General features: G+C 42.1%; 1 protein-coding gene across 1 annotated transcript; it reads left to right on the top strand.

The window, feature by feature from the left end:
* Nucleotides 1–890: 890 nt before the first annotated feature.
* On the top strand, nt 891–11,126 carry cp110 (centriolar coiled-coil protein 110). Its single transcript, XM_073472394.1, has 10 exons — nt 891–1,314; nt 1,781–1,906; nt 2,153–4,706; nt 4,838–4,965; nt 8,060–8,161; nt 8,658–8,774; nt 8,879–8,980; nt 9,143–9,259; nt 9,684–9,766; nt 10,830–11,126. Exons 1-10 carry the CDS (start codon nt 1,186–1,188, stop codon nt 10,987–10,989), a joined length of 3,618 nt encoding a protein of 1,205 aa, XP_073328495.1. The 5' UTR covers nt 891–1,185; the 3' UTR covers nt 10,990–11,126.
* The last annotated feature ends 1,074 nt before the right edge of the window (nt 11,127–12,200 follow it).

Raw genomic sequence — 12,200 nt, 5'->3', positions numbered from 1 at the left:
TATTGAATGAATGAGAGGTTTGGAAGTTCAAACTTCCCAGCTTGAATCTTTTATCTTTAATCTTCTTTAATCAGTCATGATCAATAAAACAACATATTTATTTAATTAATGTCCTCATCCTTATGCATTAAAGTATGAAATATATATATTTGCATTACAATTCAAAACTTCAGGTCTGTGCTGCTGTCTTTGTTTTAAAAAAACATAAAGTAAAATGTTAGAAAATATGTGTGAAAATATTTGTTCCGTAGTTTTATGTATATTCAAAAAGAAGAAAGCTGATCATATGTCTTTGATAGCAGTACGTAGTAACACTGAACCAAATCCCTTAAAACAATACAAAGCAATATTTCTGAGGGAAAGACATTTAAAATGACAAATGATTCATTATTTTTGCTTTAAATGTGTGGGGTGTCAATGGGCAAAAACTCGAGGTAGAAATGTACTGCACAATTTGTCGTCTACTACATTTTTTAATCCTCTTTGTCATTTTCAGGCTACACATTTGTTTGTTTCTCTGTTGAGCCAGTCAGGCCTGTAGGGGGCGGTACCACGTTAGCGTCAGCTCCCTTCGTCTCCAACCGGTCCGGATCCTGTGAAAACATGGAGCTGGACCCTTTTGTAATAGTTATCGATAAAAGCGTCGCGGTTATGTTACCACTGACAAAGAGGAGGGGGTTTAATTCATCTAGTTAATGTAAAGTGATTATTTGTGAATTCAAGTCATGTTTTGTGATTTAAATTGGTGAAATATTCGTTGTTTATTTCGGCTCGTCCGTGTCCGTGCTGTGACTCCACTCCGGGTGTTCGGAGCGGTTCGACGGTTTCCAAACTGTCACCGTTTGTTTCTCCGGGAGGAGAGGCGGGTAAAAATGTAAACACTGATCCATCCTGATGGAGAGTTTTTGTTTGGTTGCTCGCTAGACTTAACTGTGTCGCTGTTTTATCCGACGTATCACTGCAGGGCTGCTCTATTGTTGTTTCTCTTACGTCTCACAATAATAGCTATTAACTTTACCGGTAGCTAAGCATACCAATAAGTGCTCCTTAGCTAGCTAACGTTAGCTAGTTAGCTAGGATCACAGCCCAGCAGCTAGCAAAACAACAAGATAACATCAACATATTAACGTAAGTCAGCCCTCAAACTAGCAAACGTTACTACCTACCGTATCCCGATGCAACTTGATGGAGGACTACGACAAGTTTGTACAGCATCGTCTCTCCTATCTGAGGAAGAGTGAGGAGGAGCACAACAAACCTTCACCTGCATCCTCTCTCATCCGCTTCTATGGCCAACCCATTCTTCCTCCCCTGGTATGAGCTCAGTTTTATGATGTTTCTTTAAAACTGTCACATGAGTTGTTTTTTTAATCGAAGCCAACAGTAGTGAAGAATGTACCACTTTGTTGTTTAAAGCTGTCCCATGGTGTCATGGTGTTGCCTACCTAGTAGTTTTTGTGGATTAGATCTGAATCCATAAATCAGTCGACTGCAAAAATGCCACAGATTATTCCTGCTTCTCAGTTGTTTGGTTTGCTGCTTTGCCCTGTTTATGTATCTGTAAATTTAGTATAACGTTATTTGTGTTTCTGACTGTTTTTTATACAAAAAAATATAGTTTGAAGTCCCCTGGGGCTCTGAGAATATGTGATGGACATTTTATAGACCAAACGAGTCAGTTGACCAAAAAACATAATAATCAATGATGAACTAATCATTGAGTGCCAACCCTGTTGTTAAACATGCATGACATGCCATGTGTGTTTTCTGTTGATAACAGCTCTCAGGGGAGCAGAGAGAGGAGATGCAGCGACACAGAGAGGCAGCTCAGAAAGCTGCTGTCCACAGAAAGCTGAAGGACGATGCAAGAATGGCATACGTGCAAACTATCCTACAAAGTGTGCAGGTAATATAAGTCCTGAATTGTTATATATTATAATATTCCTGTGTTTGCATTTCTCCATTACTGCATAGATTGCTTAGTCCTATTCAAACTTCCACTAGTTCTTTTGAATGAAAAAAGTCATTGTCAAACAGTATTTCCTTTTATATAATGTTTTCTTATGCCCCACTTGGTTTTGATCAAATGTGTAAACTCTCTTTTTTGTGATCTCTCTTCATTTTTGTTGCTGTTTCCTCTTATGATTTGCAGCTAAGGAAGACGCCAACACTGGAGGAGCTGCTTCAAGAGTCAGATATCAACACAAAGTATTCATATTCCCAGAACAGCAGCGGTGGATCAGTGTTGCAGAACAGTTATTTCATAGGAACAAAAGAGAGTCTTTTGCTCTCACCACCGCCTGAAAAGAAAGAAAAGGATGGTGTTTCTCTTCCTCCATTGACATCAACCACATATAGTGCCTTTTTTGCCTCTAATGTAACACCTCAGGAAGGAAGCCTTATTGACAGACAATACAGCCAACAGGGGTCACAGCCAGGTTTCCTTCATGGTGCGAGCCACCAGTCAGTATCCTCAGGTTATGTGACCTACGAGAATGTTGAAAACATCACCAGTGTCTCTGGAGGGATCGATGCAGGGAGAGAGAGATGTGGCTTTGGCCCCTCAGAGGGAGCTTATAATTCGGGTTGCTTTTTCCTTCACAACACGTCAGACACAATCGCCAAGATGCCAGATATTATCAGCCATCCTCCCATAGATGGAGAGGAATTGGAGAGGAGTGGACTGGAATCATCCTTTTGTACTGACGTTATAGTCGTAGAAGACATTTCTTGTTCTTCACTCCAGGAGGATTCAATTATATGTGACCATTCACCAGTAGAGAAATCTGAAAGCAGTCATGTGGACAGCACAGTGGGTGACGATAACCTTTCTGTTACTACAGTGCCTGACACTGACAAAGATCACAGTTTGGACATTGAGGTCCCGGTCTCTTCATCAGAAAACAGTGGCCTTTCAGACAGTCCAGAGTTATCACACATATTGAGCACTCATCACTGTCCAACAGCAGAACTGCATATTCAGTACGATCCCACAGAAACAGAACCAGCAGACAACCATGTAGATGAAGCAGAGCCATCTGAGGAGCCTTATCATCTGAGTCTGCAGGCCCTGCTGAAGAAATCTCAGGAGTACCGGCGGCGCCAGCGGATGCTTAGGAACCAAGCCAAAAACACTAAAATCCAAGAGAGGACCCAAGAACAGGCAAGAGCAAGGACAGAGGAGTGGAGCCTCTCTGATAAGGAGAATGACGAGTTCTCTTACAAGGGCACCGTGACTACAGAGGGAAAGAAAACTACAGAGAGGAAAGGCACTTTTATCCAATCAGTGGAAACCTCACCAAAGAAATCCTGGGAGAGTGAGAGGATCAATGAGAGTGAGCTTTTTGGGAAAAAGGAGAACTTTGAATCTGAAAGGACACATTTAACAGGAGATGGCAATACTAAGGCAATTGCTAATGTTAAGGAGGAAACAACCTTCAAAAATAATAGGCTGAACAATTCACAAGAGGTCATAACAGAGCCTAAACAAATCAGCGCCTTTCCACAGCAACAGCCCACAATGCCGACAGAAACTTCTCATATTCAGGAAGCTTTTTACTTGACCACTTATCCCACAGCTTTTCATAGAGGAGTAGGAAAATTTCACACTATTCCGGCCCCTAATTTCTGTAGGAGTCCTGTTCGCTGCAAAAGCAAAGGCGGTATCCAAGATGAAGAAGCTGCTGATGGGGCCGAGACCTCAAACCGGAAAGTTTCAGTCAATACTAGTTTGAATGAACAGGTTAACCAGGAAATTCAAAACGGTCACACAACAGTCTTTTCCACTGTGAATCTCATGGTTGAAGGTGATGTAACAAGAGTTCCAGCCAGGAGTTCACAGCACATAGATCAGCTTGAGTCCAACCTGTCTGGTCTGAAAGTGTTGATCTCGGATCTGGAGTCCACGCTGACAGAAAAATTAGGGAATCAAAGCCAAACTGGGAGTAACACGCAAAATGAGTTCAGCTTTGAAGGCATCAATCACTGCGAGCAGATTAAAAATGAACATGTGCAGATTCGTCAGAGTGAATGTGATGATGATAGCAATGAAAGAAGACAATCATTAGACAATATCAAGAACATGCATGAAGATACAGGACCTGAACCAAGCATCAGTGACATGGACGATGTTCCTCACATAGTGCACCTGAAAGGAACTGAGGCAGTTAACTTAAGCGAGCTCAGGCTAGTCAAATCCTTAGCAACAGAGAGAGCAAAAGAAAAAGGGACATATAATGAAGGACTTACGAAGAGTTACGGACAGCATGGCGGCTGTAGAAAGCAGCAGCCTCCAGCTAAGTGTATCCTCTCTGTAGCACAGCGGCTACGAATTCCCAGTGTATTCAGAAATGATCCATCTGAAACCACAGCTCCACCTAACGTCTCAGTGCTCTCGGACACCAGTAACTTCCCACTGGAAAGAAGGAATGAAACGGCAGTAGAAGGTCCCGACTCTACCCACCTGCCATCTCTCAACCAATCGTATGATGTTGACGCACCATCAGGCCTGTGGTTTCTTGAAGGATCGGGGTCCGACTTGAGCTCGAAACATCTGACCCCAGACAGTGGGGGTGAAGGCCAGGATGGGGAATCCAAGGTCAGGAGGAGACTGCTCATGCATGTCACGGAGGAGATGCAGGAAAAGAGTGCAGATGTCAGCAGAGGAGCATGCTTTGTGGTCAGACCCAACTCCAGCACTCCTAGAGGTAAGACCAGAAAGATACATCTCTCAACCACAGGGACAGGGTTAGGGGTTTTTGTATTGGTCCAGATTTTGTCTGCAGCAGCTGTATTCATACATTATGTGACCACACATTGTCATATTTACTGCCTTTAGCTGCAGCGCGATGGCAGGAAGGCCATTGCGTTCAAAAAGACAAGCAGGAACAACTGAAACAGGCCCACGCTGCTCAGGTTAGAGCCCTGCAAGAGGAGCACAGGAGACAACAGGAAGAACTACTACAGGTGAGGCAATGGGAATAAGTTGATCGTATAATTGGGTGAATAATTAGATGTTGTTAAGATGACAGATCTGAAACTAAACAAAAGAAGTCTGCTTTTTTATCTTATAATATGTGTGTTATGTTAATGTCTTTAGGCTCTGTGCAAATGTATGTTGAACATGTTGTACTGTAGCATGTAGCAGCTTACAAGGCAGACTGGCAGAAGGACATTTTGAATATGACTCATAACTGGTTGACATCAAACATGTCGCCCCTTTCTCTTTTGTCACAAGGCCAACGTGCAGCAAGAATAAACAGACTCTATTAATCACATTTTTTTTTAACTCTAGAACCGCTCAAGACCAAAATCCTCTGAGCCTCCTAACAAGAATTGCCAGTGTGGCCAAAGCCTGGTGTAGCTAATTTAGCTGATATAGGTCTGAGTGATAGACCTCCATTCTTGTCCAAAAACTAGTCAATCCCACACACACTGTCTTCTTGCCAAGATTGCTTAAAAGTGAACTAAATCTTTGGCTGAAAATCACTCAGGGAATCTGCAGGTCTTGATGAAGCATTGAATTAATTTTCCCTCAAGAATGGCCCTAGAGGGTATAAGGTCTTGAATTCCATCTGGTCTTGAATGTTTTTCTTGATTGCTGTAGACAGTAACATGAGTTATAGTTAGTTTATTTTTAAATCTGTGTCATTTCAATATCTGGCCTATCCCATATGGGATTACAAGACATTATCACAATACAAAACTTATATCTTCCTAATATTTGCAGCAAAAACGCATTTGAAATCTCACATTTCCAATCAACTACAGTGAAAAGAACTTTTACAAATAAACCATTTATCTTGATAAAGAGCTATATTGTACTCATCTCCCCTGTTTCTCCAGGTCTAACTGGTATAAATGTTTCATATGTAAATAGCCAACTTAATCTTTGTACATCATTCATATTTACAAAGTCGGTATCTGTTTTATATTACATTTAAATTTGTGCGTAGTTCACCATAAAAAGGGCAATAAAACAAAATGAAACTCATTGTTTTTATCAGCCAAACAGCACAAAATTGCAAGGAATTTTTGTTAAAGCTGCTCAAAGCGTCGTCGTCGTTTCAGCTAACTTCCTTTCCAATTTACAGTTAGCAGTCCCCTCCCTCCTCTCTACGTCACCACACTTGCACGACGTCACCAGGAGCACTGGAATTGGTAGCTTACCCTGTTCCGCCATTGTCCCATTCAGTTTAAATATATCTTGGAAGTCCTTCCAAAAATGTGATATAGATGTTGATTATTTCACAAACTTGTCTCTACTGGTTAATTTGATGAGCACAACAACACAGCAGAAACCCTGAAAATAGTCCCAACAAATACACTTTTTGTGGAGCTGTTGTAGGAAGTTATTAAGCCTTTGTTAATAAAGAAGTTCACAGCTGTGTAGCTGAGGCTGTGCCAAGAGAGTTGACTGGAAATGAGGGAGAGACAGATAAAACAATGGTCCACAGTCAAAGTTGAAGTCTTAAAGTCTTATTCCCTAAACTACAGGGAAGCCCCATGGGATTTAATGAAAGTAAGAAAATATAATATCACCCCCCCCCCCCCCCCCCCCCCCCCAGTTTCTCTTGACTTTTCATGTTAAAGTGTCCCCTTCTCTGAGCGTCCAATCAGCAATAAAGAAACCACAAGCAAAGAAAGAAAACCTGAAATTACATGTTTCTAAAACACTAACACCATCAGATATATGTTATACAGTATATATATCAAAATATGGTTCAAAAACAGTCATACTGATATCTCCTCCTTCCCATTGGTCCGCTTCTTACATTAAATTGCATCACATATTGCTGTGCAGATCTAGCACTGCGTAATTCCTGTACAGCAACCGTAATTCACTCTACCAAGGTTTTTGACTCCACCCAAAGTCACCTGCGAGAAATGAACTATTAATGTTTCCATCTTTTTGAAATGAGAAGAGGCTTCAAGTGTCACAAAGCTGTGATATAACGCTGACCCTAGATGTCCTTTTGAAACTAGAAGCAGACCTTTGAAAGGCTCTGGCTCTGTTCCACAGACACACACACATACACGCACACATGTTGTCGCCTTACCTGTTAGAGTGTGCTTCAGGAGACCTGGGTCGTAGACAGACTACAGACATCTGCTCATTACATGAGACCTTCACATTCTCCCCAGTAAAAAAAACACACTCAGGGATTCTACTATAAATGTTTCATTACATCCCTAAGAGGCAGGCTGGCATGGTTGCCCATTTTTGTGTGTGTGTGTGTGTGTGTGTGTGTGTGTGTGTGTGTGTGTGTGTGTGTGTGTGTGTGTGTGTGTGTGTGTGCGAGCGCACATGCAAGACTTCAAGGACGCCTGCTGTTCTCTGGCAGCCAGTTCTTGTTTCTTCAGCTTGTGTCTGTATTTGTTCTTGGCCGGTGTCCTTCCCCTATTAATCACAGTCTCTGTTTAATTTATGTATCCTTAACAACAATATAATTAACATAAGCTGTTTAATAAAAGGACTTCTCTTCGACTCCCCTCTGTCCTTCCATCATTTGCGATGTGATGAGAGAGCGAGCTGGCTGGACTCTCTGGTTGAGGGAGGAGGGGACCGAGGGAATTGACACAGAAAAGGAAAGGATAATTTGTTTAATTCATGAGCGTCTGTGGTTAAGTGCCAGATCGTCCCACCGAGTGCCACCGCTAATGGTCCCTTCTCCTTCTCCTCTTTTTTTCCCCCTCTCTCCTCCTATCCCTCTTTTTGTTTTGTCTCATACCTCCTCCAACGTCGTTTTTACTCTCTGGCTGTATTAATTTTCTCTGTCTCGCCTGTCTCATCTTCCCCGTCATCCCTTCTTCCTCCTCCTCCTCCTCTGCTCCCTCTCTTCATCTCATCCTTCTTGCCTCTGTGCCCCATCTCTCCCCTCCTGTCTCTTCCTCTCTACCCTCAATTAATTTCTTCCTCCTGCCTCATTTGCTGTCCTTTCCAATTCAATATTTTCCAACCTTGCCTGCTCCCAAATGCATGTGTGCCTGCACACACACACATGCACTTCTCTTATCCCTTCCCTCCATCCTTATGTGTCTCTCTCTCTCTGTCTCACAGGCGTTGGCAGAGCGTTACCATCTCCTCCAAAGCGTGTCCTTCCCTTGCTCCATGTCAGGCTCACGTCTTGGGGACACGATGACCTTTTCTACCCTCTCTCAGGTATTACCATCACATTTGTTCACTAATGTCAGTGATGCGAGAACACTTGTCCTGCTTCTCCTTGTAGCCACAAGATTTTTATGCATCACCAGTTAGCTGACACACACAGGTGAAACAGACACTTCCCCTCTGATGTCTTAATCCATATCCCTATCATCTGTTGTTGCTCTCTAATATGCATCCAATAGAGCAGCTCAGCTTCAGATAGACTGTAGTTGTTCAACAAACACGTCCCTTTAGTGCAACAGCTTTAGAATCAACAAGTGAGTGACAGCACATCAGCTGCTTATTATTCTGCTTATTATTCTCTATTATAATGATGAGCTGCGAGTCCACTTGCGTTGATGCGCTAAACAGATGCCAACCAAAAGACCTTGAGAATCTGCGCGGGAAATTAATTGGTTGTCATTGATGGAATTAGCATTCTCCTCTGTCTTCCCCTCTGGTCCTCATTATTCACCCCTCTCATCACTCCCTTCTTCCTCCTCTTACTCAGCCCCCCAGCCCACTGTCAGAGTGCTACCGCCCCCTGCTGTTAGCAGCCGTCAAAGGTTTTCTGACTCGCAGGCTGCTGAAGACAGAGAGAGTGGCGCAGCTGGTGCGCACCATCAGGGTGAGTGAAAACAGCAGTGTCACGTCTGTCTCTAGCAGCTCTTATTTCAAAAGCTGTTTATATACATATTACAGCTGTGTGTGTGTGTGTGATTGGACATGTAGGACACACAGCACTTCCTGCAGGCCCTCCAGCAGCAGAGCCCAAGCAGAGGAGAGTTTTGTAGCAGACAGGACCTTTTCTTGCAGGAGAGAGTCACTCTGCAGGTATTAAGGACAACACATGTCGTAAACATCTGTTAACCTCTCTCCTCTTCTATACTGCCAACTGTGCAATTATTCCCTCCATTAGCAGTTACCACAACAGATACTGTGATTACACGCAATTGTTCAAGCCATCGTCTGCTCTGTAATCGTTCCCCTCTCCAGCTGCGCGCTGCACATTACGAGGTCTACGACATATTCTTCAGCCTGTCAGCCAGAGAAAGGATGCAGCTGATCAGCTGGGACAGAGAGCTGGTCCGGGAGAGAGAACTCAGACGACAGGTAACCTTTGCAGACGCTCTGTAAGAGCTGGAAAACAACACATACATCAGAGGTGTTGATTTCTAACTGTAGAAAACACTTGCATCACAGCCATGTTACACTACACAGGAATGCTAGCATTTAATTACAGCAGTTCTGATCCAATTCCAAATATTCAAATTCAAAGTACTGTTATGCTTTAAGTACGGTCCATTCTTTCAGGGCAATGACATTAAACACTGCTTCATGGTTAGTCTGGAGGATAATAACATGGTTTTGTTATTTTTCCTGTGCAGCACTTAGAGTATGTTGTTGATTATTAAGTAGACATAATGGACTAAAATATAGATTCTACGCTGTTTCTATGTATACTTCCTTTCTATTGATACACGAGGGTAGTGTGAAGACTGGTTTACTCTGTACATACGTGTTTTTGCTTGTTCAGAGTGGGCAGACAGGCCATCCCAGAGGAAAGACTTCTCTGTCAGCTGCAACACAGAAATCACTGGAGAGAAAGAGAGGAATGATGTGAGTTTGGACTGTTCCTGCTTTCTGTTTTCTTTAAGTGTTTCAGTGTTGTGTGTGTATTTGGACACAGTTAATACCAATACAGTCACAGTACAGGATGGAGGAGTCACTGTGCATCAGCTGGAAGCTAAAAAGGGTGCCTCACATCTGTTAACAATGCTTTATCACAAAAGTTATCGTCAGACGTCGGTATCTGACAACCAGAGGATGAGACTATAAAATCAACTATCAATTTCAGAATCCCTTTAAAAGTTTGCCTACATAGGGTTCCTTTACTTTTCCACCTTAATGCACACACGCTGGCTTGCCTTGGCTTTCTGTTTCTCTCTCCCTGTATGGGTCTGCTCTGTTGACTTTCTTCATCAGTGGTATGTTTTATAAAGTCTCACAAAAGCAGGTGAGCCACATGTGGAGGAAGCTTGTCGTTCATGATGTAGCCTATCAAAACAATCGTAACCAACTTGGTACCGAATTACATCGCGACAACCAGGTGCGATAACAAACTTGCACGTAACAGCAGCATAAGCGTGCCTGAATTAAGGACAGGTTGCATTTACAGGAGGGACATAATACCAGAGAATATCTCTCTCTATCTGTGTTTCTCTGCAGAGCATGTGTGAATGTTAGTAGGTGGCAGGGGTAGAGAAAGGGTAGATTATCCAATAGTTAATCAGTCGCAGATGGTGTCGTTCTCTCACACAGATTTTTTTTTTAAATGCTTAAATGGGTACAAATACACTTGGTGGCCCTCCCAAGTTAAGTCTATGTGTGGGAAACACTGCTATAACCATGTGCTCCAGACCCCACAGTCACAACAAGGTTTGAACCCAGCCTATGAAAACACAAGAGTTGGGTTTTTCTCATATATTCTTTTACATACAATATACATTCTAGATCACACATTTCTCACAGGTGTTCTTCTAGTGTTGCAGCCTGCTTAAAAAACACATTTCAGCTTTTTTATTGATGAATTGAAAATCTTGCAGCACGAGCTAAGAATATCTTTTTTTTCACAAGCAGTACCTTTGTCAGTGACTTTAAACATGTCTTCTCTTCCCTCCAGGATCCAGAAAAAGGCAGCAGGAAGGCACAGGGGAGTTGTGACGAGGACTGGACACAGCACTCGATTCTCTGCCGAGCAGCCGCCGGAAACCAAACGAGGACAGTTCAGAGCAAATCCTCAGAGAGTCCCCAAGAGCAGTTACTCCTCTAGACCCCGATGACACTTTCCTAATTGGCCCCAGTGAGGACTCCTAATAAGGCCTCTAGCGATTACATGAATATTGTATAACTAATCATTTGAGAGTTTCCAAATCCAAATTTGACACAAAGTGATGCCTGAATACATCATTGTACTTCACATCTGGTGTGCTGTACATTTTTTTTAACACTGTACAATAGTAGTGGCAGGGGATAAGAAATCTCTACAGCTGCTCTGTCAGTAACAGAATTTATTTACCAGCTCAGCTTCCAGTAGTTTTCACAATTTCCAGTGTAGTAATGTAGCAGATGTTAGTGGGACACATGTTGAGTTGGCAAAAAAAACACTGACATCCTTTAGCTAAACCTTTAAAGCTCTGTGCACTGTAACCGAAAAATGCTGAATGTAAGACTCACAGCAGACATTATGACATGTCATAGCAGGAAAGGCCCAGGTTTGATGAATCATACTAATTATGACTTGAATCCATTTAGAAATTCCAGTAAGCAGTGGTTCCTGTGGGTCATGTGGTTGATCCCGCAAGATGATTATCACAGGAAAGCAGCAAAGATATATACAGTAAAAAAATGCAAAATAAATGATAGTTTTCACATTTTCTTACAGTAATTACTGAATTACTGTATTAACAAAATTATTCTTTTACTAAAGGTTTACAGCTTGGGTTGCAAATATAGTTGAAATATAGTTGATAGTCAGCATGCACAATACCAGAACCTGCTGACTAAAACTCCTAGCAGTACATGAAAGCAGCCATTATTAACGTTATTAATTGCACCTGTGCTTATGCTGCTATGGCATGGTGAAATTTGTCTTCCTACCGAGGTAATTATCTCAGTTGTTTTCATTTGTCAGTGTTTTTCCAGCTGTGCAATGTTAAATCTCAGCTTTGTAAGGTGCTCCGATGTTCAATTATTCAGTTCCTTCAGATGTATGTGCCTAATTCATTGCCTCCAAAAACAGACCGTCTCCAGGTGTATTAGCACATATTGAGCTCTGTTAGTATTAGAACAGAAATGTTAATATCCAGCTCCAGCTCTTAGTGTTACTGCAAATACTTGAATAGTGTGTTACTCCCAAGTGTTGCCTTAAATATTTTTCCTAGAGTTTTTAGATCACATGTCAGCCAAAACACATGTAAACCTTTACAATATTTTATCCTTAATGACTTTGGACCTGTTTTCTATGTTATTTATTTGTATATGTTTGGTAATA

This window comes from Pagrus major, chromosome 1 (genome assembly GCF_040436345.1).
Source record: "Pagrus major chromosome 1, Pma_NU_1.0".
Classification (NCBI taxonomy): domain Eukaryota; kingdom Metazoa; phylum Chordata; class Actinopteri; order Spariformes; family Sparidae; genus Pagrus; species Pagrus major.
The sequence above is the reverse complement of the archived record's forward strand: the minus strand, read 5'-3'. Positions and strand labels throughout refer to the sequence as shown.

Excerpts from the sequence above, each read along its gene's own strand:
- cp110 (XM_073472394.1), top strand. The coding sequence starts at position 1,186 with ATGGAGGACTACGACAAGTTTGTACAGCATCGTCTCTCCTATCTGAGG. Across the intron at positions 1,907-2,152 it reads CTATCCTACAAAGTGTGCAG|CTAAGGAAGACGCCAACACT; the intron begins GTAATATAAGTC and ends TATGATTTGCAG. Across the intron at positions 9,767-10,829 it reads GAGAGAAAGAGAGGAATGAT|GATCCAGAAAAAGGCAGCAG; the intron begins GTGAGTTTGGAC and ends TCTTCCCTCCAG.